The 26,938-nt window shown below is 63.2% G+C and overlaps 1 protein-coding gene across 21 annotated transcripts in view; it reads left to right on the forward strand.

Moving 5' to 3' along the window:
• The first annotated feature begins 475 nt into the window (after positions 1 to 475).
• The window catches only part of LRP8 (LDL receptor related protein 8), a 66,493-nt gene continuing 40,030 nt past the window's right edge, over positions 476 to 26,938 (forward strand). For all 21 annotated transcript variants that reach the window (XM_051856457.3, XM_070078471.2, XM_070078472.2 and 18 more), the window contains exons 1-2: positions 476 to 742; positions 1,413 to 1,532. In XM_051856457.3, the coding sequence (XP_051712417.2) occupies positions 631 to 742; positions 1,413 to 1,532 (232 nt within the window). In that variant the 5' untranslated portion in view covers positions 476 to 630. The remainder of the gene's footprint in view (positions 743 to 1,412; positions 1,533 to 26,938) is intronic.

Here is a 26,938-nt window from a genome sequence, read left to right on the forward strand (position 1 = left end):
GAGCTGATGTGGCAGGTGCAGAGGTCCTGCCCAGAGCCCGCAGCTTCGCTCTGATCACGCACATCTTAGTGCCCAAGCCCCCACCCCCAACCCCCGCCCTCAAGCACACTGCACAGGCCCGTGTGCCCTGGAACATCTTTTCTCCGGAGCCCAGGCCCTCTTAGGCTCCGATTGGCCCGTCACCTCCTCCAGGCAGTTCACGCTGCTTCGCCTAAACTTGCTGCCATCTCCAGAGGCAGAGTCCTCGCCTATCTCATCCCCGCGTCTGCACTCACGCGGGCCCTGAGCGGGGTCGTGGAGGGAGGCCTGGACCAAGGACAGGAGGGAGGAGGAAGAGGAGGCGGTGGCATGAGGAGCGTGGGGGCGGAGGCGGCAGCGGGAGAGAGCGCGCGCGCCGGCGGCGGCCGCCCAGGGCCGGGGCCGCGCGCCCAGCCTGAGCCCGCCCCGCCGCCGAGCGTCACCGAACCTGCTTGAAATGCAGCCGAGGAGCCGGAGCGGGCGGCAGCGGCGGCGGCGGCGGCGGGGGCAGCGGCAGCCCCGGCGCCGCGGCAAGGACTCGGAAGGCTGAGGCGCGGCGGCAGCAGCGGCGCGGGGTGCGCGGGGCGCGGTGGCCGGAGCCCCCGGCCCGCCATGGGCCGCCCGGAGCGGGGCGCGCTCCGGCCGCGGGCGCTGCTGCTGCTGCTGCTGTTGCTGCAGCTCCAGCATCTCGAGGCGGCAGCGGATTCGCTGCGCGGCAGCCAAGGTGCGTGCGTCGCTCCCGGCCCCGCTCTGCGCCGCCAGAGCAGCCAACAAAGCGCGGCGGAGCGGCCGGGGTGGGGGCGGGTTGCGGCGCGGACCCCGGGCTGGGCAGGCTCCTCGCGACCCGGCGGCCCCTGAATGTGTCCTGGACCCCCGTCCCCGAGGCTCTAGCCTGCGGGCACCCGCTCTTAGGCTCAGTAGGGGGCCCCATCGGCTGTGAACTTTGCGGGGAGGGGGGTGTGCGGGAGATTATTTCTGATTTCGGCTGAGCGGTGCGAGTGTCGCGGGTGGGGTTTATTTAACACGCTCGCTCCGCTGCGGCGGTGAGCGCAGCCCGGCGGCTCCCCCGCCTGACAATGCGTTTCCGGGGACCCCTTCGCTCGGTGGAGAGAGAGTGGCTGATGGAAGGGGGGTGTGCTCGCGCGCTGGGTCTGCGTGAATGACTGTGGGCCGTGTGTGCAGTGGGTGTCTCTCTGTGGAGGGATGCCCGACCCCAAGTGTGCTGTGCCGAGCGGCCCGTCTTCCGAGCAAGCCAAGCCATCCCGGAGCGAGGATGCCCGGAACCCCCGTGGTCTCCAACACCACCCCTTCCCTTCGCCAGGCAGCCTGGGGTGCGTGGTGGGGCGCAGGGCTCAAGTCAGCTGATCCATCTCCCCCTCCCCCCACGACCGCAGGGCCAGTCAAGGAGTGCGAAGAGCACCAGTTCCAGTGTCGGAATGGGCGCTGCATCCCCTCCGTGTGGAGATGCGACGAGGACGACGACTGCTCGGACAACAGCGACGAGGACGACTGCCGTGAGTAACCTGCCTGGGCACGGGGGCTTGGGAGGAAGTGATCGGTGGGGGGCGCAGGTGCACACGTGGCTCCAGCAGCCCCCAGCCGCCTGAGCGGGCCTCGCCGCCCGAGCCTGCACCCTCGTTCCGGGCCTGGTGGCTCTGGGCGACCTGGCGGGAGCAGGCGGCCGGCATGTCTTTGGGACCAGAGGCGGAGCCCGAGGCAGGGTGCCCAGGGAAGAGGGCGCGCCGACCCGGGGTGTTCTCACTGTGGGCGGGGACACGGCCGTCCTTGCACGCTTCTGGCTCACGGCTCTCCAGCCTCCCGCCCGCTCCTACCCGCGGCCCGGCCCCGCGGGACGCGCGCGTGATTCGAAGTTCCACGCTGCTGCAGGCCTCCCCGCGCTCCTTTTCCTGCTCGGGTTTTGTGAATGAATGGGCTCCCCGGGGCCCCTGATTGGCTGAGCGAGGACCACCCCATAGGCCCCCGTGGCCGTAACGGCCAATCGCGGAGCGGGCGGCTGTGTAGTATTCCGGCGCCCTGGGCGCAGGGGCCCTGCCCCCGCCCCGCCCGGCCGCATGGTAGGTGCAGGCGGGGCCCGGCGCTTTTCTGCCGAGTCACTGCGAAGAGCTTTTCGGAGCCGCCCGTTAACCTTACCGTGCTCGCCCACCGCTCTTTCCTGGTGGCTCGAGCCGGAATGAGTCATGGGGCACACCAGGAAGCAGGGGGCCGGGAGCAAGGGTTTGCTTCCTGGAGCGGGTCCGAGGGCGTGCGTGAACCCCCCACCCCTTGCCGGCGTGTGCAGGTGGCCGGCTGCCTGTGCTGAGTGTGGTGGGTGTGGGCCATCTTGGAGTTCCTTCTCAGGGTGCGCGGGGGTTGGGGACCGGAAGCAAGTTAGCAGGGAGCTGCGATGGGATGCCGCAAAAGAGGTAGCAGTTGCTTTATTACTGGGCGCCTGCCTTGTGCCCTGTGCTGGAGCGCCGCCCCCCGGGAGCGCAGCGCCTGCGGATAGAGGGCAGCCGGCGGACAGACCCACACCCCACGCGGCGGGCAGGAAGGGCCGAGGGACGCTGGCACTGGCACGCTCTGTGTTGAGCACCTGAGGGGCCCCCGGCCATGTTTACCAGACAACTTCACCCCGTTACTGTCAAACCCGATCAGCGCTGGCTCTGTGACCTGGGGCGCCTGCCTCTGTTTCCTCACCTGACCCCAGGAACTAATAATTCCTGCCCTGGCAGTCCTAGCGGGATTGAGGACCAGTTCTAGAAATGTAATTAATTGGAAGTAGCAAGACCAATATGTGCTGACCACTGTGCCAAGCACTGTGGTGAAGTGCCCGTCTCATAGAAATTTTTGTTTTCACAGCAGCCCCATTTCACAGAGCAAAAAACGGAGGCACTCAGAGGTGAAACTCCTTGCTGCACAGCCGCTGGGTGGCTAAGGAGGAGCTTGAACTTAAGCACCTGACGTGAGGGTGCTTAGCCTGGTGGTGACCCTGACTGTTTCCCAGCGCTGGGAGTGCCATCAGTGGGAGCCGCTCAGCTGTGGTCCCCCTCCGTGGCCATGCCGAGGGCCAGGGAGGGAGAAAGAAACTGTGTTTCTGGGCTGCCCGTCCCTTATCTCCCTGGTTCTGTTGATGGCAGCAGTCTCGTGGGGGTGGCTGGGAAGGGACAGAAGCTCCCCTGTCACCCATTTGTAGACCAGCTGGCTCCGAGAAGGTGAGTGGCTGGCCCAAGGTCACCCAGCTCAGAATGACGGAACTTGGTGAGGCGCTCCGCCCACCAGGACTCAGGGGGTGGGGAGTGTGGTGTGGAAAGCCCCAGGCCTGCAGACGCTGGTCCGCTTCCCTCTCGTCCCCACTGGGGGCTGCAGGCAAGGTGGAGGAGTGAAGCAGCCCCCTGATGGTGGCGGTGAGTGGGGACCTCGCTGGGGCCAGGAGAGCACCACTGGCCGGTCTGGGCTTCTGCTGTGGTTCTGAGATGGGTGGGATGGAATGCTGGGCCGGGAGGTAGTGGACAGAAGCACAGGACGTTAGGGGCTTGGAGTGGTCCCTCCATCATCGACTCTAAGCATGGAAAGTCTCCAGGCAGGGCAGCGATGGCTCCCAGTGGCCGCAAGGGGAAATCGGAGGCGAGGCCTTGGGTGGCTGTGTCCGGGCCACGTGCTGGGAGGTGTTCTTTCCTCTCCCGTTCCGTTCTTTCCCCGTGGAAGGGGCCCCCCTGCCCAGACCAAGTTTCTTTTGACGGTTCTGCCCTCAGGCTGTTGGCTCCTCCCTGAGCAGCCTGCCTGGGCACTGGGCCCTACAAGAAGGCCTGGGCCGTCCTGCCTGTGTACCTCCCTGGACCTGCAGACCAAGGGCTGGAATTTATAAATCATGAGTTCAGGCTCCCACAGAGTCCAGAACACGAGGCCAGAGGGGGAGAGCTTTGGTGCTGAGGAAGCCAAGGAAGGCTTCCTGGAGGAGGAGGTAGTGAGCTAGGTCTTGAAAGGTGGTTCTGGCACCCTTCACTCAGGAGAGGCGGCGTGGCTGCCACACAGCCACAGATCTCCTCAGGAGCGCAGACCCAGGCTTTCTCGGTCCTGGGCCTCATTCTCGGTGGGCGGGACTTGGCCTGTGGGACACACAGGGGACGGGCCAGCTGGGGAAAGGAAAAGCTCACGGGGCCTCCCTCCGTTTGCGGCTGCAAGGACCTTCAAAGTGGAGGAAGGGGCCGGGAGCAGGGCAGTTCGGCCAGGGATGTCGGTGGGAGTCTTGGCTGTGGCCCTGGGTCACGTAGGCCAGCTGGCCTCTGGGCCCGGCTTCCTGTTGCTCCCTAGCGCGGGTGGAGAGGTGGTGCCCCTGGCCCCTGGCCAGGCCTCTGCTCCCAGAGAAAGGACACCAGCAGCGCGCATAGGATGCTGGGACCCTCGCTGTGGGCCAGGCTGTGGCTGAGGTTTGACTTGCATCGCCTTATTTTCCCCGGCCTGTAAAATGGGCGAACCTGTGAAGTCCACGAATCGTTTCCATTTCACAGGTGCAGAGGGGTGAAGCAGCTGGCTCGAGGGTGAAAGGGCTGGGATGTGGCTGCAGGTGCCCAGCAGCCGAGCTGCTGCCAGGGGAGGTGCGGGGGCCGCCCTGCGGGTGACCCCGCCTGTCATGCCCAGCCTCCAGTCCTCCTCTTGAGATGATGTATTCAGCCCCAGCCCTGGGAAGGATTCCGAGCGGCTCCCTGTAGGAAGGTGGGCTGGACAAGCACTCTGGTGCCGGGCCCCTGTGCCTGGCTTGTCCGGGTGTCCCTCGGCCCCCTCCATCCCATGTTTAATAAAGAGCGGCTGTGGCGAGCTGTCCCACGGCGCAGAGTTCATTAGCTGGGCGAGCCTGGGCCGCAGGAGTGCTGAGCTAGGCCTGCTGCGAAGCAGCCTTGTAAATAATTAAAGCTTGGCCCCAGCCCCCCGCAGCCACTGTCGCCTGCATCTGGCCTTCGGTGGAGAGCGCAGACCCCAGGCCCAGCCTCGTGGTCCGGTTCTGAAGCTCGGCTTCCTCCTCGGATCAGGCAGTTCCAGCAGCCAGGGGCTGAGGTCAGCTTAGACACCTCAGCACCGCTGCCTGCTGTCCCCCATCCTCTGCTATAAACCCGTGCCGCCGACTGCAGCTCCTGCCGCTCCGGCCTCCGGCCCCCAGCGCGTGCCGTGCCGTCTGCCTGGAACACTCTCTCCCCTCCCGCACTGGTGACGTTCTTTTTGTTGTGTTGGACGATTCCGTGCCCGTGTCACCTCCAAGCAGCTTTTCCGCAGCTGAACTGCAAGTGTCCATTGGGGGAGTTTAGGGACCTGGGTTGAAGGCACCACTCGGTGGAGCCCTGAATCAGGCACCTGGGTTTACATCCCAGCTGTCCCCGGGCTATCCCCAGGCCACCTGGCCCTCCCTGCTTGGAGCTTGCTGGCATAATGCGCCTGGTCAGCAGCAGTGGTGCAGGAATGGCGGTGGGTGTGGCTTGCCTCCGCCAGCCGTCTCGCCGAGTCTCTGGGTACCTTTGCCAGCTGTTGTCTGAGGGCCCTGGCATTTGCCTCAGCCACTGGGTTGCCCAGCCTGGGGGAAGAACTGAGTCAGCCAGGCCTGTGGGGCCCTAGGAAGGCAGGGGCTGGCTTCCCGCAGGCCGTGTGCTTGTCCTGACGTCTGTGTCCGTCCTGTCTGGCCTCCTGGGTGGGCCTTTCAGGGAGGGGCAACCCTGCAGCTCAGGCCCTATGCTTCCTTTCTTCCAGGCCCAGGTCTGTCTCCTGGCCCTGGGCCCAGCAGGCCATGGCCAAGCTTGTGGAAAGCTCTCCTGGGCCTGCAGGGGCCTGGAGGGCGGTTGGCCACCTCCCCAGGTGTCTGCACTCGCTCCCTCGGTGGGGAAGGGGTGAGGAAGGCGGGCGGCAGGTGGAGGCAGAGAGCTCCCCAGGGATGGAGAGAGGAGCCGCAGAGCCCAGGGGGCTGGTGGAGCACCTGCCCCCTTGAGGGCTGTCACCAAGTGGATGCTCTGCTGGCGTGCCTAGGCCCATGCTGCTCCCGGGAAGCCAGCCCAGAAGGCTGTGGGAGGCTCGGGCCTTGTCTCCTGATCGCCCAGCCTCTGAAGGCCTGGCAGAGGTGCCCCCTACCCCCCGCCCAGGACACCCTTCCAGACACAACCTCAACCCCGCAGCCCCTGAGCTCCCACTGCGTGGCCTTGTTCTCAGTCTCCATCCTTCTCCACATCGTGTGCTCCCCAGCCCTGCCTGGACACAGGGATCCTGCGTTCATAGTTCTCCCGAATCACTGATAGCAGATACTGGCCGTGTGTACCCTGCCTGGGACTGACCTGGGCCACGGGCACTGCTCAGCTTGTAAGAGCTGTTTTCTTCTTATTCCCATTTTTTTAAAAGATTTATTTATTTATATGAAAGTCAGGGTTACACAGAGAGAGAAGGAGAGACAGAGAGAAAGGTCTTCCTTCCATTGGTTCACTCTCCAATTGGCCATAATGGCCGGAGCTGTGCTGATCCGAAGCCAGGAGCCAGGAGCTTCTTCTGGGTCTCCCATGTGGATGTGGGGGCCCAAAGACTTGGGCCATCTTCTACTGCTTTCCCAGGCCATAGCAGCATAGCAGAGAGCTGGATCGGAAGTGGAGCATCCAGGACTCGAACCAGTGCCCATATGGGATGCCAGCACTGCAGGCGGTGCCTTTACCCGCTTCGCCACAGCACCAGCCCATCCAATTTTTTTTTAATTAAAAACATTTTAAAATTTATATTTATTAGAAAGAGAGAGACAGAGAATCTTTTATATACTGGGTCACTTCCCAAATGGCCTCAATGGCTGGAGCTGGGCCAGGCTGAAGCCAGGAGCCTGGAACTCCAACCAGGTCTCCCACGTGGATGGCAAGGGCTCAAGCACTTGAGCTACCCCAGGCATGTTAGCAGGAAGCTGGATCAGAAGCAGAGCAATCAGGATGCAAACTAGTGCTCTGATACAGGATGCTGGTATCGCAAGCGGCGGCTTAGCCCGCTGCGCCTCAACACTGGCCCTATTATTCCAGCTGAGGCCCAGAGACAAGGGACTTGGCCAGTGTCCGTGACTGTTAAGTGGTGGAGCCAGGGTCCGACCCAGGTCAGTCTGGTGCAGAGCACTGACCTCCTCGAGCTTGTCCGCCCCGCCCTTGTCCAGCCTGCTGGGTCAGAGGGCCGGGAGCTTGGAGTGTGTGGAGGATGCGGGAGAGTGACCACTGGGCCCACAGTGCCTCCCTGGGCTACACGGTTGTGGGTCTGGGCAGGGACCCTCCTCTCGGGGACCCCACAGGGCCCTGGGAGAGCACCCTCTTCCCTGGCCTCCCATGGATGTGTCCCGGCGCTAGGGCCAGGGTTCTCTTGGCCACAGCCTGCCAGGTGGTGGTTATTCAGCCAAGCGTGCAGCAGGGCCACTGAGGGCAGACAACCTCAGGGAGTGACAGCCCCAGTGCTTCTCCATGGAAGAGCTGTGGGCCCCGTGCTGGGGGACTGCAGGCCCCGGATTGCCAGCGAGGCATCCAGGGTGATGTGTTAAGGAGAGCCAGAATCCTTTTTTTTTTTTTTTTTAATTTATTTTATCTATTTATTTATTTTGACAGGCAGAGTGGACAGTGAGTGAGAGAGAGACAGAGACAGAGAGAAAGGTCTTCCTTTTGCCGTTGGTTCACCCTCCAATGGCCGCCACGGCCGGCGCACTGTGGCTGGCGCACCGCGCTGATCCGATGGCAGGAGCCAGGTACTTCTCCTGGTCTCCCATGGGGTGCAGGGCCCAAGCACTTGGGCCATCCTCCACTGCACTCCCTGGCCACAGCAGAGAGCTGGCCTGGAAGAGGGGCAACTGGGACAGAATCCGGGGCCCCCACCGGGACTAGAACCTGGTGTGCCGGCGCCGCAAGGCGGAGGATTAGCCTAGTGAGCCATGGCGCCGTCCCTAGAGCCAGAATCCTTGCGCATGCTGGCCACCTGGGGCGGGGCCTCGCTCACACGGAGGAATGAGCCTGGGCTCTGGAGCCGACGTGCGCGGTGACCTCCCCGCCTGCTCGGGCACCCAAGGCGTCCCTCCCCATCAGCAGCAGCAGCGCCCCTGGGGAGTGGTTCATTACCAGTCCTGCTGGCCCTGGCTCCTCCCACAGCTGCCATATGTCGCAGGCCCCAGGAATCGCGTGCCTCCAGAGGGGCTGCGGGCCTTTGAAGGTCCCACCCAGCCCTGACTGCTCCTCACCTGCTGTGTCCCATCTGACCCCTGCGTCTGGGTGGGGCCCAGCCCAGGTGCCCACAAGCTGGGAGATCCGACCTTCCCTGGACACCGGCCTTGGGGTGCCACAGGGGACTCCATCCCAGTCCCCAGGAAGACTGCCTCAGCGTCCTGGCTTTTCCAGCTTGTCCTCAGAGGGACGAGCCGGGGAGGCGGGCAGCGCCCCCATTGTCCTCGTAAGGAAATCAGGGACTTGCGCGGTTCCTGGTGGCGCTGCAGCCAGCACGCGCTTCGTTGGCTTTGTTTATGTCCCCAGTGGAAGGAACTTGTTCTGAGTGCAGGAACGCCAGTTGGTCCTTGTAACACAAAGCAACCCTAGAGAAGAGCAAGAAGAGGAAGGTGGCAGTCACCATGGTGAGCCCTGACACCAGGCTTCTGTCTGTGTGAGGGCTGGTGTGCCTGGACACCGACCGGGCTGCTTCAGATACAGCAACAACGAGGCCGGCCGTGCCCGCTGTGTTCTGCCGGTGTCCCACGCGGCTTTCCGTGCCAACAGCCGTGGGCGCCCGTCACTGCTTAGAAGGGCCGGATAGGTCCCATCGCATAATCCCGCGTGTTCTCCCCATGGGTGTCGCAGTGTCCATTCCCTGTTCTACACAGTGCTGGGATGGCCGTGTTTGTACCACACCTCCGCACCCTCGTCTGATCCCTCCCTTAAGATACATCGTTGAGAGAGAGAGAGACACACACAGGAGGCCTTCCCATCTCCACAGCCACATCTCCTACGTGTCCCCCTGACCCCATTTCCAGCCCAAAGGCCCTCCCTCTTCCCTGGGCACAGGGCCACCTTGTCCACCTTGTCCTATGAGACAGACAAAGTAGCCATATCCAGCCTCGCAAAGCAAAGAGGAAGGGCAACTGTGTTCTGGCCCCAAGGACTTCCTACCCCCACTGAAACAAAGCAGATGAGAACAAAACCGTCCCTTCATTCCTGCCACTGTTATCGGCAGACTCCGTCCCCTCCCCAGCATTGTTCTGTTCCTGCACCTGACTTGCTGTGTGACCCCGGGCGAGGGGCTCCCCCTCTCTGAACTTCATTTCTCCTGTACTTATTGGTCCTAGCTCCACTTGCGCTGCCAACCGCACTCAGAGCAGACTCCTGCCGAGAGCTGAGTTCAGGGCACGAGCTGGGCAGTCCTGGCCTGGGGGTGGCGGTGGGGGCCTGTGTCCTCAGAGTCCCTTAGGGTGGGGAGTATGGCTGGTTGGTGGGCTGCATTCTGGGCTGGTAGACAGATCGCAGATGGGCTCTTTTTTTAATTTAAAGATTTATCTTATTTATTTGAAAGGCAGAGTTACAGAGAGAGGGGGAGAGAGATCTTCCATCTGCTGGTTCACTTTCCAGATGTTAGCAACAGCTAGGGGCTGAGCCAGGCTGAAGCAGATAGGAGCCAACAGCTTCTTCTGGGTCTCCCACATGGATGCAGGGGCCCGAGCATTTGGGCTGCCTTCCCAGGTGCAGTAGCAAGGAGGTTAGATAGGAAGTGGAGCAGCCAGGGCTAGAACTGGTGCCCGTATGGGATGCCAGTGCTGCAGGCAGCAGCTTAACCTGCTACACCACAGGAGTCCAGTTCTGTGGGCTGCTTTCCCTCCTGCCTCCTTCCTGTGGGCTGGGTGCTGTGCAGTGAGGAAGAGAGACGGGGTCAGACCTCCCAGTCCCGTGAGCTGATCTGAAGTGGAGGAAATGTACCTACAACTTAGAGGTGTGCAGGCACCGGGAGCCGTTCTGCCCAGAGCCCGGCCGTCGAAGTGAGCATTCCCGTGCCCCTTCCCAAGCCTGTGATTCCTGGGAGGGACTGGCCGCCGGAAGGGACCGTCGCAGCTTCCTCCTCCTCCACCAAGGACACACCAAGAGGGCGGCTGCTGAAGCTGCGGCAGGAGAGATTTAGGTCAGCTGGCCAGCTGGGAGGACGTGGCTGCCTGCGAGGACAGAGGCTTCTCGGGTGGGGGTGGGGCCTGCAGGCATCATCACCCCCACTCCTGTCCGCACCAGGGCCGGGGTGGCAGCCTTCTGGGTGGCCCTCAGGAGCTGGTTAACCAGCTGGGCCTGGCCTCGTTACCCACGAGGGGCCTTGGTTCACCGGTGAGTCCAGGTTGGCGTCAGAGACTTGGCAGCTGCTGAGAGACTGGAAGGCCCATCAAGCCCAGGTTAAGCTGCCTTGCAGAGTAGGTGGAGGCCAAGGGTGGGCATTCCTGGAGGCCTCAGTCCAGGGGCGTTCACGCCGCACTCTCTCTCTCCAGCCCTGAGCTGCACCTGCTGCCCCGTCATCCCCAGAGTGCCTTCTTGGCCATGGGCACACATGCGCGTGTTTGGGGGTGCATGCGTGATGCGAGGGGCATGTACCAGGTGGGAGTGACTATTGTGCACACATAGCAAATATGGGGCCACAGCAATGCTCTTCTTCCCACACTTGGCACGGAAAGGCCCCACCACCACCCGCCATGAGGCCAATGTAGTGGGCAGTTGTTGGCAGCTGGAGAGGTACCAGCAGTTTCTGTTCCTAACTTGCCCCCTGCCATGGTAGCCGCTCCTCCCCAGGCCGTAGCCATGGCCTGCGAGCTATCGGGCCCCTTCCCAGAGGCCTGAGGTTGTTGCAAAGAGCCGTGGTCTGGGCAACAGGCCCACGTCTGCACCTGCCTTGCCCAGTGGCCATTTGGCAGATCCTTGCCCCTCTTGGGGTCTTTGCTCATTGGGAGTGTGGTATCTCCAGGCTCCCATGGGCCCCAACGCCCTGGGATTCTCATTTTCCCCAGGGCCAGAGCTTTCAGGGGAGCTAGACGGTGCCATGGCCTGGCCCCAGGCTCCAGGAGGCCCAGGACTAAGAGCAGGATCCAGGCTGTGAAATCCAACCAAAGGAGGCCTCTGGGGCCCTGCCCAACTGCCCACACAGGGGCCACAGCCAAAGCGGCGGTGCGGAGTCAGAGCCAACTGTTTATTAGCAGGGCCTGTGTCTCCTTGGGAGTTTTCTGCTTGTGTATTTTCTCACAGAGCCGTGATTGGGCCTGTTTTCTTACGCCTGTGGGCCAGCCAGAGCAGACCACGTGAATTAGCAGCCCTGGGATGCTCTTTGCTTCTCTAGCCACGGGGCACAGCGGTGCAGGGCTGCCACAGCCCCCTCGGTGTCTGCCACACCCAGGCTCCAACAGCAGCCCCTCCACTTGCGGCTTGCAAGTCCCTAGAACCTGAACCCCAGACGCCTGCCCCGCACAGTCGGAGAGGCCAGTCCTGCTGGCCTATGCGGAGAGCCAGAAAGCTCAGGGCGCCTGGTGCGTGGGCCCCACTGAGCCAGGGAGTTCTTCCTGCATTCCTGGGTTGGACCAAACCAGGACAGAGAGGATGGCCAGGCCTGGTTCTCTTTACCCCCACCTCTCCCCAGACACTGCACCCTGCCTCCCTCTGGCCTTTGGCCTCTCTCACCTGTGCAGATTCTATGCGGAGGTCCCCGCTCTGGGAGCCCTGTGAGCTGAACTCTGTCGCAGTCCCCCCGCCCGGCTCCCCAACCCCCACTCTCAGCCTCACCCCCAGGTAGCCGCCCCTTGTCATTGACTTGCTGAGTGACCCGCATCGGTCTCTGCTCCTCATCCCGACTTAGTCTGTACAGGAGGAGACTTAGCATGGGCTCGGGAGTTGCAGTCCCTTGGGCAGCCTTTGAAGTCCAGCCCCAGTCCCTTTGCAAGCCTGGTGAGCAGCCAGGGAGAGCGGGTGCGTGTGAAAGGCCCCAGGGCCCCTCATCACTGCCAGGTCTCCAGCCAGGCTGCTGGGGGACAAGTGGGATCCTGGGCACTTACCCCTCTCTGAGCGCCTGCCTCAGCTGTCAAGTGGAGCCATCTTCCCCTTGGGGTGGCTGAGGCCTGATTATGTTAATTTGTGAAAAGCCTGGCTCATGGTCAGTGCCCAGTTCAAGACTGGTGAGGCCTGATTTAATCCCCTCTGAACCTGTGCCTCCTATCTACCCTCTGGGGAGGCCCTCCCAGGCCAGGGGGCAGGGGGAGCTGCTTTGCTGCTTGGAGTGGGAGGGGCTGGGGAGCCCTTGCCCCCAAAGGCTCCTCCCTGCCCGCTTCTCCCCTGCGGCCCCAGGCCGAAACTTACTGGCCCAGTTTAATTAGAGAGAGTCCTTCCCAGGACCTCATTAGGAAATGAGCCCAGAGCTGTGGGGACCTCCAAGGGGGTGGAGTCCAGGCAGAGGTGGCATTTTGGGTGTGGCTGGCCCAGCCTGGCCTCAGCCCTGTGCCCCAAATATGCCCAGGAAGTTCTGGGCACTTGGACAGCAGGACATAGAACCATGACTCAGAGCGTGGGCAGCAGGACAGAAGGGACTGCCCACCTCCATCCTGTATCCCCTGCCCTGCTCCGCCTACCCCTGGTGCCCACTGTGCCCAGCCTGGCACAGAGCAGGCCCTGGGGTGTTGTGTAGAGCAGGTGAATGAGTGAGCTGTGGCACTTGGGGCTGGGGCAGCCTCCTGCCATCCCAGTGCAGGGTTTGGGGGCTGGGGGACAGGAGCTCACCAAGCCACCAAGCAGCTCATGTCCCTGTCTGCTCACCTGCTGAGCCCAGCTCTGCCTCTTGCAGCTCCTCTGCTCCTCTCCAACTCCAGCCCTGCTCTGGGTCCCTGCACACAGAGGTGGCTCTGCACACCAAGTCTGCTCCTGCCACAGCCCCCAGGCTCAGGGAGGCCAAGCCTGCCCCCGCTGACCTCCCCGTCTGGGGCCACTGTGCCTGGAGGTGAAGGTGACATCTTCTCAGACAGCTTGGTCTCCTGGCCTGCAGTGCCCAGATCCTGTGACGGTGGCGGGCTGGGGCTGCACTCTTCTGGCCCCCTGAACCAGTCCGTGGCACAGGCCTTACCGTGGCTGTGGTCAGGAACCCAGGAGGTGTCGCAGCCTCTCTGTTCCCCTCCTTGAGCTCCCGCCCCTGCTGCCGTGCCCTCCTGGGCTGCAGCAGCCTGCCTTAGGCTGCGTCCCATGCCCTGCCCCGCAGCTGCCGTTCTACGTCCACCCTTCTGGAAAGTGCATGGCCGGGTCCTTCCTCTGCTCGCCTTCTACGCCCACCCCTCATAGGACAAAGTCTTCTCAGAGCCCTTCAAGACCTAGTTACCTGGTGGGAAAGCTGTCGCTCGGGTGCCTGCATCCCATCTCAGAGTGCCCGAGTTTAGATCTCAGCTCCGTTTCCGATTCAAGCTTCCTGCTAACGTGCACCCTGGGGGGTGGCAGATGATGGGTCAAGTACTCAGGTCCCTGCCACCCACGTGGGAGACCTGATGCGGTTCCTGCCTCCTGGCTTCAGCCTAGCCCAGCGCCAGCTGTTGTGGGCATTTGGGGAGTGAACCAATAAGTAGAAGATTTTCTCTCTCTGTCTCTCAAATCGGTAAATGAACACTTCACATGAACCTGTCACCTCTCCATCCTCCGATGTCACCATCAGTGCCAGTCACAGCCCAGACCAGAAGCTCCACACCCTCTCCTTGGCCTGGAGGGCCTCACTTCTGCTTGTCCAACTCCCTTTATCTCTAGAATCACCATTCCCAGGGAGCCCTCCCCTCCCCGCCTGTGGGTCCGAGCCTCCCCCGGGCTTCCCCATCCTGCGTGTCCCTCCATCTGTCCTTGTCACTCTACACTGTGATGGCCTCATTAAGAGTCTGTGCTTCACAGCGCAGACCGTGAGCCTCAGGGACAGAGACAAGGGGTCCCGGCCAGGGCTGGCAGAGGAGGGCAGAGGGCTTTGCTCCTGCCCAGTGCCTTCTGCCCCTGCCGTGCATGCCTGAGCCAGGCGGCCCTGCAGGTCCCAGGGAGGTTTGGTTCTATGCCTACTGCCCTTGCCGCACCTGAGGAGGAGCTACCGATGGGCACACCTTGTGGGCGCACTGGGAACCCCAGCTGGCTCCACTGTGATGGGGATGGGACCCAAGACCCTTCCCGGTTACCGCAAGTGCATCTGTGCCATGGCTGGAGTAGACGCAGCCCCGAGGGGCCCCCACTGCAGCCAGACCAGCACTTCCCCTCCCCCAGGCCTCCGAAGCCCTGGGCCAAGCTTCACAGGCCAGGGGGTGAGCAGGGGGGTTGCTTCCTTTTCAGTGAAAATGCCCACGCCTGTGTTTGCCCAGTGCTCTGGTGTTGCCAAGTGCCAGCCCACGCCAAGGGTGACCGACTTGTCCCGCTCTGCTTCGAGACTAAAGCCGGCTTGTCAGGAACCCCTCAGTCTCTGGCACCCTGGGGCGCGTGGCCAGGCTCCCTGCACCCCCAAGCCCCAGCTGCCCTCCCCACGAGAGGTCTGTGGCAGGGCCCCACCATTCCTCGTGGACCCCGCGCCAGTCGGGCCCTGCACCCTCAGAAACCAAGAGCGAGCTGATTGCTCTCCCAGGTTTTGGGAGGATGCAAAGAGGAACTCAAGCCTCTTGGAGGGTCGGGAAGAGCAGCCAGGGCTGAGCCTGGTGCAGGGGCAGGAGACTGATGCCCCCCTCCCGCCTCAGTTTCCCCACCTCTGCCCTGCTCGCCTCACTAATACAGTGAGAATTGTCTCATCGATGGCCTGCCTGCATTCCCGCTGCTGTTGATTCTCTTCCGTCTATCCATCTGTCTGTCCGTCCGTCTGTCCATCTGTCTGTCCGTCTGTGTCCCATTCTGGCCTCACTACTCCCCAGAGGAGTAGCTCAGGAGCTTAGTCCTACATTCGTTAGGAGGCAGCCGGGACACTGGCCGTTCCCCTCTGATGAGGCTCTGCGGTTGGTAGAGCCCTCGCACGTGTTGCCTCTAGGCCTCAGGACGTGGGCCCCGCAGGAATTACTGTGCCCATTGTACAGATGGGGACATTGAGCCCACAGTCCCACAGGCGCTGACTTCTTAGTAGGTAGGGACGGGAAGACCAGGCTGGGAGGCGGTGATTATAGATGAGGGTCCCCGGCTGGCCAGGGCTCTTCCCCCCACCCAACTCACTCTCTGAGTGCTTTCACCAGGAGGAAAAGAGGGAGACAGATGGGAGGAAAGAGAGAGACGCAGGAGGGGGAGGCCGAGGTGGGGCTGGGGGAGGGGGAGGGGAGGGGTCCCAGCAGCTCGGCGGCTTCCTCTGTGGTTCTCACAGCCTGTCTGCACCGATGCTGACAGATGGAGGGAAGGGGAGAGCCCGTGCCAAGAGGCTGTCACCGCAGGCGGGCGGATCTGGGGGTGCTTTGTGGCCAGGGTTTGTTTGGGGAGGGGGAAGCAGCTGGTGGTCTGGCTGCCGGGCCTCCTTGGAACCTGCTCCCCAGGAACCATCGGCGGGGGTGGGGGGATGCTGTGAGGCACGAAATTGGGCAGGGGTGAGGCTGCCATCCGTCTGGGACCAGACCAGACGTGCCCTTGGCCCTGTGTAGGCAGCCTCCTGCCCAGAGTACTCCCTGCTCCCTCCTCACTGGGTGTCGGGGGTGGGCAGGGGCTCTGGGGGCTGGCCTGGAGCTGTGATCAAGAGGCACTGGGAGGCCTCGGCATTGCAGAGGGCACTGGGGGCTCGGGGCAGGGGTCTCCCAGGCCACGGTTCAGGCTCTCACGCAGCTGCCGGCTGCTTCCCGAGTTCCTTTTCATGGCCAGAGGGCCTCTTGTGTTTCCTCCAGGGTCTGTTGGGGGGGTGGGGCTGGGCAGGCCTGGGCCAGGGCCCGTGTGCCCTCCCCCCACCCCCAGCATCTGTTAGCCTCTAGCGGGCGGGTTACTCTGGGCAGGGTGGACTCTCCTGCTCTCTCCCAGCCCCTGGACCCAGCACAGAGGAGGCGCCCCAGTGAGCGCTCGCTGGGGGGGTGAGTGGGGCCCCTGCTCCTACGCCTCCTGGGGTGGACACTGCGCTGCTTTATCCAGTGGTCCTTTCCAAGGTTTCTAGAAAGTTCCTTCTGTCCTGAGAGGCCCTGGGGCTCCCAGGTCTGTAGCGGGGGCCCAGCCCTGCTGCCTCAGGGCGGCTCCGCAGAGACCGGGGAGCCCTGCCGCTCTCCGCTGCTCGGTGCCTGGGTCGTCGGTAGTCACACACACCCTGTGCGAGCCCTCCCCGTGGCAGGTCCTGTGGTGGCCCCCATTTCAGAGGACAGAAAGAAGTGGAAGGCAGTGACCGGCAGCAGTCTGAGTCACGTGGCTGGGAGGTGAGGAGGCTGGGGCGGCCAGGGAGGCCTCCGGAGCGGGGCATCGAGGCAGGGCTTGTGGACGCGGTACGGGGTGGGGAGGGGAGGCAGTGGCAGAGCTGGGGGTCCTGAGGGCTTTTCTGCAGGTGGAATCTGCCCCTGCCCCAGCCCCTCCTCCTCCCTCCCCCAACACCGTTCCCAGGCAGGTTCTTGGCACCACGACTCCAGCTGGGTAGTCCCTCAGCAGGGAGCTGGGGACCTTGGGCCAGGAGCCTGCTGTCCCTGGAGGCAGGGAGTGAGTTTGCAGTGGGGTGGATGGAGCCCAAGCAAGACCCTCACACAGGCGGGACAGGTGCAAGAGGACAGGAGAGGTGGGGGCTGGGCCCCCGTCCTGCCATTGCTCCGCGTTGGTTCTGGTCTGGGGCGCCACCCCCACCCCCGTTGGTACTAAGAATGGCAATCAGGCCTGATCATTTGGCGCATGCGTTCCCTGGCCCTGGGGGAAGCTGAGGAAGTGTGCCACGGTGCAGCCACTTGAAGGCACCACTGGGGCCTTCGGGTCTGATGGGAGGCCCTGCCCAGATTCCCTCTGCAGTCCCCAGGCCCCACCTTGCTCCTCACCTTGGCTCTTCTAGGGCTCTGGTCAGAGAGCATAGTGGGTGTCTGTGGTCCCCTACCTGGCGTTGCCTACTATGTGACACACTGAGTGTGTCCCTGCTCTCCACGCTGACCTCCCGAATCCTTCAGCAGCCCCTCCAGGGGGCATTTGTTCCCCCACCCCCTTGCTGGCGGGGACAGTGATGGCAGGGACAGGGTTCACACGTATGTCAGGCACTGTGCAGGCCAGTCCGGGAGACCTGAGTGCGGGCTCCTTTGGGATGGGAGGTGCAGAGGCCCCAGGGCCCCTGTGCTGGTTTCCTACATGTCTCCAGCCCCAGATCCCTAGTCCCGGAAAGGGGCAGCCCCCAGTCCTGTGTGTCAGCCCTCCGTGGGCTTCTCACGTCCCACGCACAAGCAGGGACGCCGCAGGCCAGGGCCGGGCTGGCCTACTAGGGCGACATCCGGCCCAAACTGTGTCTGCCGCGCTCCTGAGAGCGGATTGTTCCTAGTGAGGCGCTGTATTCACCGCCGCATTTCCCGAACACTCACCGCCTGCACCGGCACCAGCAGAGGCAGAGACAAGGCCTGGCAGGCAGGCGAGTGACCCTCCCCACTGGGGCCTTCACAGCCTGGAGCCCCGGGGTGGGGGTGAGGATGAACGCTGGTCCCCTAGGAGCAGGCTGCCAGCCTTCAGCTCTCTGGGTGCCGCTGCCTCTGCCTCCCACGCAGACTGTCGGGCAGCTCTGTGCTTTGTGCACATCCAGTTCCCTTCCGTTTCTGCCCACGGCCCCTTGAAGCCTGCTCCGTAGCCAGGAGGGATCAGCGAGGGTGCCTTTGGTTCTGCATGCCAGCCCCCGAGCCCAGTTTGCGGTGGGCAGATGCCCTCCCATGGCAGGGCAGCCTGGCAGGAGAGCCAGTGGCCTCCGGCCTCCACGGGGTCTGAGCTCCCTGTCTTCTGAGGCGAGAATGGCAAGGGGCTCTTTCCCTGTCCTGGGTTGTGGGGGCAGCGTTAGAGCCAGGCTCAGGCCTGCATTCTGGCCAGGTGGCCTCAGACGAGGCCTTGGCCAGGCTGTTTGGAGCAGACCCCAGCCTTGGATACCTAGTTGTGGTTTTGTTTTTTAATTAATTAGAGCATTAAATGGTAGCCCTCTGGGAGAATCCCACCATCTGGCTGCCACAGAGAGGCAGGGACATCTACACATATTTGTGTGCAGTGTGTGTGAGGGGTGCGGGCAGCCACCTGTGGCGTGTGCACAGCATGACGTGTGTCAGTGTGTTCAGCGGAGTGTGCACGTGGGCCCATCTGCACAGGCGTGTGCTGTGTGCATGCGTCCGAGTGTCTGCCCGTCTGCGCACACTCTGTGTGTGGTCTGTGCCCTGGAGTTCAGGTGCAGTGAGGCCGGCCCCCTTGACCCCTCCTGGCTGCGGCGGTGCTCACAGATGGGCTGTGCAGAGGTGAGGGGGACCGGGCTTGGCAAGCGCACGCTGGCCTTCAGTGGGGGCGGGGTGAAGCCTCATCCCTGGTTTGACAGATGGGGAGACCCAGGCCTGCACAGAGCCAGAGTGTGGAGGGGCCAGGTTGAAAGCCCCAGGTCGTGCGTGGGTGAGCGAGTCTGAAGCAGTATTTTCCCTGGTGCTCTGTGCATCAGGCTGTAGATTCCGTTCTGATAGAAAAGGTCAGGCCTGCATCCATTCATTCATTCTGCACGTGCTCCCTCGGCATCCCCTTGGTGCCCACCAATGCAAACCATGTCCCGCCTGGTCAGGGAGGGAGGGATAGTCGAGTGGCAGCAACACAAGGTGATGGGACTGTGGCCCAGAGCAGGGCTCCGTGCCACCTGGGATCGAGGGGGCTCCCAGTGGGATGGAGGGCAGGTGTCCTCTGCTTCCAGCCCCCCACGAAGGGGCCATGTGCTCCCCAAGCTGTACCAGCGGCTCCGTTCCCTGCTCCTGGGTGGAGGGGAAGCCGTGTTACAGGAGCCTGGATCTCAGTGGGGCTCGGGAGAGGGGAGGCGGTGGCTGGGCCTCCTGTGGCCCCCTGCTTGCTGCCTGTGTGTCCAGGAGCACCAGCTCTGGCTGTGCCCACTCAGGGTCACAAGCACTATGGGAGTAGCCAGGGAAGCTGCTTCTGCTTTGTGGAGAAAACAAGTCAGAGACGAACAGGTGGCCTAGGACAGTGGAGGTCTCTGATGCCCTCCCAAAACTGCAAGCAAGACTGCCCGACCGAGTAGTGACCCCACAGCCAGCTTGCAAACTAGGACTTACCATCACATCTCTAGAAGGATGCACAGGCCCAGAGAGGCCAAGAACCCTGCCTGAAGTCACACAGCTCATAAGGGACAAAGCCGGGACTGCAGCCCTGGGTCCCTTACCCTGCTCCAGGGAGGAGCAGAGCCACAGCAGGCAGCAGGCCACACGTCTCCTGGGAGGAAGTGTTCCCCTGAAGACAAGACCGAGGGCCGGGTGGTCGTCGGGCAGCAGACCGTGCTGTGATTGGCTTCCCCCTCCTGCAGGCTGTCGCAGGACCTGTCTTACTGGGGGAACGATGCAGGCTGTGGGCGCCCTGAGGAAGGGGCTCTGAGCGGCTGTGCGGCTGGCTGAGGTCTGGCCCAGGATGCCAGTGGGCAGTGAAGGCTTGCCGGGCACCAGGCCCCGCTGCTTCCCTCTGCTCGTCTCCTGCAGCCGTGGCAGCTCAGGCGGGAGCTGCTGAGCTGTGCCGTGGCTGGGACCTCTGCCTGTGCTGCTTGCCTGTCCCCACCACGTCCCTGAGCCCCAGCCCCCCCAGGACCAACAGCTCGCGACGTGGCCTAACGTCCCCCTGTCTGCACCTAGCAGGGTCCCTGGGGACCTGACATTTCCCAGGGGCAGGGAGTGGGCAGAAGCTTGACCTTCAAAACAGGGGACTACGGCTGAGGCCTGCAGGGGCTGGGCGAGGGGAGGCCCCAGCAGCCCTGCCCCAGGACCCCCTGTGCCTGGAGCCTTGCCAAGCCGTCCAGTGGCTGCGCGTGGGCCTGCCTCTCCTCCCCCACTTGGGCATGGCTGTCTCCCAGGAAACGGGGACTTTTGCCTCACTCCCATCATTAGGGTGCCAGGGCAAACAAGCATTCTAATCCAGATGAGCCCTGGGCCACAATCGCGCTCTCTTTGGGGTTTTCTTGTGATTTCCAGCAGCCCGGGGTGACTGGTGCTTCACACAGGTGGCGGGAGCCGGGGCCCCCTCGGCGTTCCGCCTGAATTTCCTTCCTTGCCCCGTGAGCTGGATTGAGGCGCCCCTCCCTCCTTTTCCCAGGAAGCCTATTACCAGCCTGTCTGCTGGGCAGTCATTTCGTGGCAGCTCCTGGCTCCTTGCCACATCCTCGGGCATCTTTCTGACCAGAGCCAGAGAAGCAGGAGGGGAGCAAAATCCATTTGTCCAAGGTGGGCTTGTCCTGGAGAGGGCTCCTTCCCTCCTGGCCAAGAGCGCGAGCTTCCAGTGTCTGCAGGCTGAGAAGATTCTGTCTCTGTGGCCATGACCTTGTTGCCAAGTGCATCTGAGTGTTTGAACCATGTGTGTCCAGGTTCTAAGGCTGGTTTCCGCTTCTGCCCGAGTCTCTGAGCCGTGGCTCTGTTCCGGGCTGTGTTGGGGAGGGACTGTGAGCACTGTGCTGTGCTCGCCTCGGAAAGTGACCTCAGGTCAGCCCAGGGTTCTCCGTTCTCCCTTTCCCCATCTATGAAATCTGAGGGTCGGGTCACGGGGCCTCCAGGGCTGAGTCCCCTGGGTGTTCTGCCCACAGGGCCCCTTGGTTCCTCCTGAGCCTCCTCCTGTGCCCCAGGTAGAGAGGCCACCCCTGCAGTGGGGCCCAGAAGCTCTCGCCTGGGAGTTTTGCCCCCGTCACCTGCCCGGAGCCCTCTCCCATTCCAGCCCAGCTACCCCCAACCCAGAGTCGCAGCAACTCGGAGCGCGGTGGGGCATGGGGGCAGCGGACCAGAGCTCTCCCACGTGGCCTGCACACTTCACCTTACAGCACCAGCCAACGTCTGCATCTCCTTTAGCTCTCACCACCAAGGCCGGTAGCCCACTGATACAAGTTAACCTTGTTTTATTTTTGTAAATAAAAAATTAATTTGAAAGTCAGAGGGACAAGGAGAGAGACACAGAGACAAGCAGCGGAAAGAGAAGGAGCTTCCTTCCATCCACTGGTTCACTCCCCGGTGTCCACACCAGCCAGGGCCGGGCCAGCCGGAAGCCAGGAGCCTGCAGCTCAATTTGGGCCTCCCACGTGGGTGGCAGGGACACAACTGCTTGAGCCATCCCCGCTGGCTCCAAGGGTCTGCACTGGGGGTGGAACAGGGATTTGAACCCAGTTACTCCTGTATGGGACATGGGCGTCCCCAGCAGCACCAGATGTCCCGCCCCCCACCTGCCAGCCCCATTTTGTAGGGGAGGAGGCTAAGACTCTGCAAGATTCTACAAGTTGTTCCCAGGACCTAGCTGAGTCCCTTGCTGTCGGTGCAGCCGTAGGCTGCCTGCTGGACACAGGAAGCCTGAGGCCAGCCACTGTGCTGCAGGAATTGCCAGCAGGGCCCTGCTGTCCCGGGACTGCGCTGCTGGGTTGGGTGTGGCTGGCTTGTGGCCGGAACCCCCTCCTGAGGAGGCTGACTGCTTCCCTCCACGTGCACCGGGAGCCAGAGCAGCCCTCCCCACCTGCTCCAGAATCTACCCTTTCCTTCTGGGCACACAGGACTTCAGTTTCTCGGCCTTTCCCAGCCCCGCTGCTGCCAGCCTAAACCACCCCTTTCTCTGAGCCCAAGTTCAGCATCCTTGTTGCACAGCTGCGGGTACTGAGGCTCCGAGAGGGGGCGTGAGAGTCTCGGGCCACACGATGACTTGCCCACCTCTGGTCCAGCTGGGGGGTCTTGTCTTGCGTGCACCGAGGCTGCTGGGTCCGGAGTTCTGATGCTGGCTTGGCCGTGAGCCCTGTGCAGGAGCAGCACCCTGCTTTTCCTTTCCCAGTGTGGCACTGGAGATGAGCGGATTCTGGCCCTGCCTTGAGTCATGTGACCTGGGGACCGCCTCGCCTGTTTCGGGCTTTACTTCCAGGCTTTCACCCAACTCCCGGGCTGCCGCCAGGAGCCAGCCTGAGCAGCTGAGGATGGGGCGTTCTGCTAGATTTCTTCTGGGCTGAGCTGAGTTTCCTAATCTGTCTCCTTGTCCCCAGACACCCCTAGGGTCCCCTCCTCCCCCTGTGTCCACTGAGCACCTGCCCTGAGCCACGTGCTCCACTGTCCTCAGCACCGGGCAGAGCGTCGCAGCTGGAGTGCCCTCTGCCTGTCCCTGTCACCCTCACCTTGTGAGTGCCATGGACAGGTCCTCGAATGGCATTCACTGGGAGCCTGACTCCTTTCTCCTCTGATGTCTACGGGAGTCCAAGGAGATAAGGAGCTTGTCCAGGGTCACCCCGGAGGTCAAGGGCAGCCTCAGCAGCGTGGAGCCTCCCAGCCTGTTTCTGGCTTTGTAGACTGCTCCTCATGACCCCGCCCAGAAGCCCCATGAAGGGCAGCTGAGGGCCCAGCTCCAGGCATGTCCCCGGTCAGGTGGAGGCTGGGCTGTCTCTGAGCTCGGTGGGGGGATGGGCGCTGTGTCCATCTTCCTCTCGGAGCTCTGCCCTGGTCCTGCTGCGGTCGGGGCTGCCAAAACTGGTGGTGGGAATGGAGCAGAGTGAACCTTCCGTCCCCGGCGCTCAGGGCCCAGGCAGGCCCTGCTGTGTCACAGGTAGGGACGTGAGGAGGGGGCATTGTCAGTGTAAAATGAAGCTTGCGTTGCCCTGGGCAGGTGGGATGTCACTGGGCAGAGATACAGGAGCAAAGGCACCTGGTGGGAAGCCCCTGGTGTGTTTGTGACCATCAAGTGGTGATGGGCGTCAGGGGGTGGCGGGGGACGGGCCAGGGCAGTCAGTGGGGCAGCTTAAAGTGTTCTGAGTGCCCTGGGAGGCACTGAATCCCCTGCCGGGGGAGGTGGGGAGCCAGTCGGACAGGAAAGCCTGGCCAGGGTGACCAGTATGAACCCTGCTCCGGGAAATGTTCTTAGCCTCTCTCCAAATTAAACCAGCAGCCTCCCTGGCACCAGCCTTGGCAACCTCACAGAGAAACACCTTAGGCTGCAGACCTCCTGCCGGGCTCTGTGGGTGGTCAGCTGCAGAGAGCCCTGCAATCTTCCTGGGCACAGCTGCCCATGTCACTGGCAGGAAGCCCGGGGCCCAGCACAGAGGGGCGCCGCAGAGAGGCAGCAGGCTGGGCACCCGGAGGTGGCCGCCACGGTAACCGTATCGCTGTCCGTTGGTTCAGAGTGGGGATTCGTGGCAAGCTCGAGGTCCCCCCCGGGGAGGTAGAGACATAGACCCCTGAGCCCAGGTGCCTGGGCTGGGCTCACACAGGAAGCTCCCTGGTCACAGGAAGCTGAGTTCCCACCGGGTAGGTCAAGTGCTCCCTGTACAAGGGAGTGGGCATTATGAGGCCGGAGGCCCTGAGGATCTCCCTGCCCTTCCTTCTACCCTCTGGAGGCTTCTACTTTGAAGATACTGGGAGCTTTCTTCCAGCTATGTGTAGGGACCTACAATTCCAGTGCCGACAAGGTGGCCGAAATCCAGGCCAGGGCTGGCCGGAGCCCGGGAGATGAGCAGCGGGAAAGGCCGTTCCCTCCGTGCGCCGCCAGGCAGTGCCCCCAGCATCGTGTTGGGTGCTTTGCAGGCGCCAGCTGGGTCCCCCGCTGACCCATCCTGCCCACCGCTCCCCTCACACCCCCAAGCTTCAGCTCCCCCTGCACGTCCAAGGCCCCGCGACAGGAAGACGCCTTTGTTGTCCATCTCTCAGAGACGCTCATCTTCCCCGTGGCGACAGGGAGTCCCACATACCCCAGCGAGGGCTTGGGCCTCCCTTGGTGACAGCCAGCCTGGGGTCAGGCAGTGTCCGAGAGCAGCTGGGGTATGTGGGAGAGGGGCTTGGAGCAGGGCCAAGAACCACAACCCGTCTGTCGTGGAGTCCCGCATGCAGAGTGTCAGCTGACGCCCGGGGTGGGAAATGGCTGCACGGCCTGTTGGAGGTACTGGGCCACAGGTGATAGGTTGTCTTTTTTTTTGAAAGGTAGAGTCAGACTACTCCCCAGATGCCTGCAACAGCTGGGGCTGGGCCACACCCAAGCCAGGAGCCCTGAACTGGATGCAGGTGTCCCGTGTGGATCGTGGGAACCCAAGCACTTGAGCCGCCGCCCACTGCCTCTGAGGGTGTGCATTTGCAGGAAGCTGGAATAGGGAGCCGGAGCCGGGACTTGAACCCAGGCTCTCCGATATGGGTGGCAAGAGGCATCTCAGCTGCTGTGCCAAAGTCCTCCCATGTAGATGTTCAGTGCCCACTTGGCATCAGGGGGACACTGAGATGGACGGGAGGACAGCAGGCTGTGGCAGCTGTGTCTGTACCACGTGGGCCGCTGCTGATCCTGATGCCGCTCAGTGACCCCTCGGCCCAGCCCAGGTTCTGCCTCCTTCAGGAAGGCTGCCCACGCCAGCCCATTCATCCTCCCCTCACGCCCCTCACACATCCACCTGTGCCTCAGCGCCCACAGTGTCTTCCTTGCCTCCCTTGTCCCAGCTGGGATGGCAGGGATGGGGAGAAAGGGAGCCCTGAGTCATCTGCCCAGGAGTGGGAGTGGCCGGAACCACAGAGCCCCGCCCTCCCTGGCCACGCTGTCAGGACCCTGTGGGAACAGGGCCAGCGTAGGGACATGGGCTGGGTCAGATGCAGCCCCTCATGGGATGAAATGGGGCTTGTGTGTGCCTGGGAGGGTGGCATTCACTTTCATGGAGTCTCTCTCGTCTCAGGGGCTTAGGGCGTGACCAGTGTTGGGCTTGGCAAAATGGAACCTGTTGTGGATGTCCTTGACCATGGGGTCATGAACTCAAGGGATGTCAGGAACAGCGCCTATGGGGGCGGGGGGTGAGAACTGGAACCCAGCGCTACAGGGCCCCAAAGTTGCTGACGGTGGGCTCTGCGCCCCAGCGTCTGCCAGCTGTTGAGGGGCTGACAGGGAAGCAGCTGCCAGAGACCCCTGGGTCCTGCATCAGCATTTCACTTGGAGAAGGCGTTCTGCTTAAAAGTAAAGAATCAGACTGGCCAGGTCCCGCACAGGGGCCGCCACCGCCTGCGAGGGTGGATGGGCAGGCGGGCCGGGGCCTCCGGGTGGGGGGGGGGCGGGGGGACGGTGCGGGTTGCTGGGGGCCAGCGGCTCCTCCCCTCTCACTCCTGCTGTGTTGTTGCTGAACACTCGGGGCTGTGGCCTCGCTGACTGGGGTGACAGTTTAATAGCAGCTTCCTGGGCTGTCATTGAAATCTGCCTGCCAGGTTAGTAGGCCAGGGGCGGGCTGGCACGCCCCCTGCCCCCACCCCGGATCTTCTTTCTGCTGGCAGCGGTCGTCTTGGCAACGCCAGGGCCTGGCGGGCTCAGCGAAGGGTAGCCATGGGGGGAACAAGCACTTTCATCTCCCCGCCCCGGGTGCCAGTGGCCCAGCTGCCTTGGGGCTGTGCTGCGGGGCGGGAGCCAGGCCACCTGCTGCTGGCCAGGGCCTGTGGGGTGGGGAGGGAAGCAGGCACAGGCTCTGAGGCGGGGGTCTGACACTGCAGCTGTCTCTTACCTGTGCCTGCAGGGGAAGGGACCTGCCCAGGGACCTCAGTGCTAAATTGGAACCACCCTTCTTTGGAGCCCAAGACCTGTCTGTTAAGAAACCCGATGCCATCTCTTGCATTTCCCTGTCCCCTCTGGCCGGCCTGGACCTGAGACCCAGGGCCCCTCCAGTGGGGTTCCCAGGCTTCGCCCTGGACTCTGGGCTCTGGGCTCTGTGAACGCCTTTGCTGTTTGTTCTGGCCATGGGGGCTGCATTCCGGGCCCTGCTGTGTGATGGCAGGCCAGCCCCTCCCTCCTCCGGGCCTCGTCTGCCCAGCGGTGGGATGAGGGGCTTACTCCCTGCAGTGTTCTCCCGGGTGTGACCATTGCACCACTTGTGTATCGGGAACTTCAGAGACGTGGCGTCTAAGTTCCTTGGTTGAACGAGTTTGAAGGTGCTGGCTGTCACGGAAGGTGCCCATCAGCTGTTGTCACTGCAGGCCTCTCAGGGCCTTTGGTAAGCTGGCGAGCATTGCAGGGTTTCCCAGGGGGAAGAGCGTCCAGCCCAACACCTGGCTGGACCGGCACCACCGCTTGCTGCCCTGCCCTCTGCCTTGCCCGTCCTGTGCCACAGCCTCACCAAAGCCCAGCGGACGCTCCCTGGCCACCTGGAGCTGCTGGTTCTGTTGGCGTCCCTGTGCTCAGCAGGAGGCTGTGCACCTCCGACAGGCAGCTTGGTGCCAGGCAGGGCGATTTGGCCCTGGGTCTGGCGGAGTTCCCGGGTCCCTTGCCACTTGCCTCCCCCGGCCCCTGACAACCAGCTTGCTGGCTCCCCCACACCCGAGGCCCTGTTGCTCCCCTTCCTGGCTCTCCCCAACTCTGACCACTTGGCTGGCTCCCTGCTTCCTCCAGGAAGCCTTCCCTGACCTCTAGGCAGGGTTGGGTGCCCCCCCTCCCCCGGCCACCGCCTGCTTCCTGGCCACACAGTGGGACTGGATGTCAGTACATGGGTTCAAGTGCAGCCCTCCTGCAGATGTCTGTGACCTTGAGCAGTCCCTTCTCTGGGCCTTGGCTTTCAGGCAGGTAAAACGAGAGTACTGTATCAGCGTTTGGATCCTGGGCTCTGACGCAGCAGGCGGCTCCAGTGGCAGGAGGCGGGCACACGGCGCGGCTCTGTGGGCAGCCCTGAGCCGTCCTGGTTTTGAAGCCCCTCTCTGCTCTGGGGCTGGGGGTGAGCGTGCATGGGGAGCCTTGACGTGAACTTGTGTTCGTCTCACACACAGCATGGGGCTGTGAGCCCACCCTCCTCAGCCTTGCGCCAGTCTGCTCTCAGTCCCTGGAGCCGGGGGCTGTCCTGGGCCGGC

The sequence above is a fragment of the Oryctolagus cuniculus genome, chromosome 7 (assembly GCF_051225735.1).
Source record: "Oryctolagus cuniculus isolate XC-2025 breed Fujian yellow rabbit chromosome 7, ASM5122573v1, whole genome shotgun sequence".
Classification (NCBI taxonomy): domain Eukaryota; kingdom Metazoa; phylum Chordata; class Mammalia; order Lagomorpha; family Leporidae; genus Oryctolagus; species Oryctolagus cuniculus.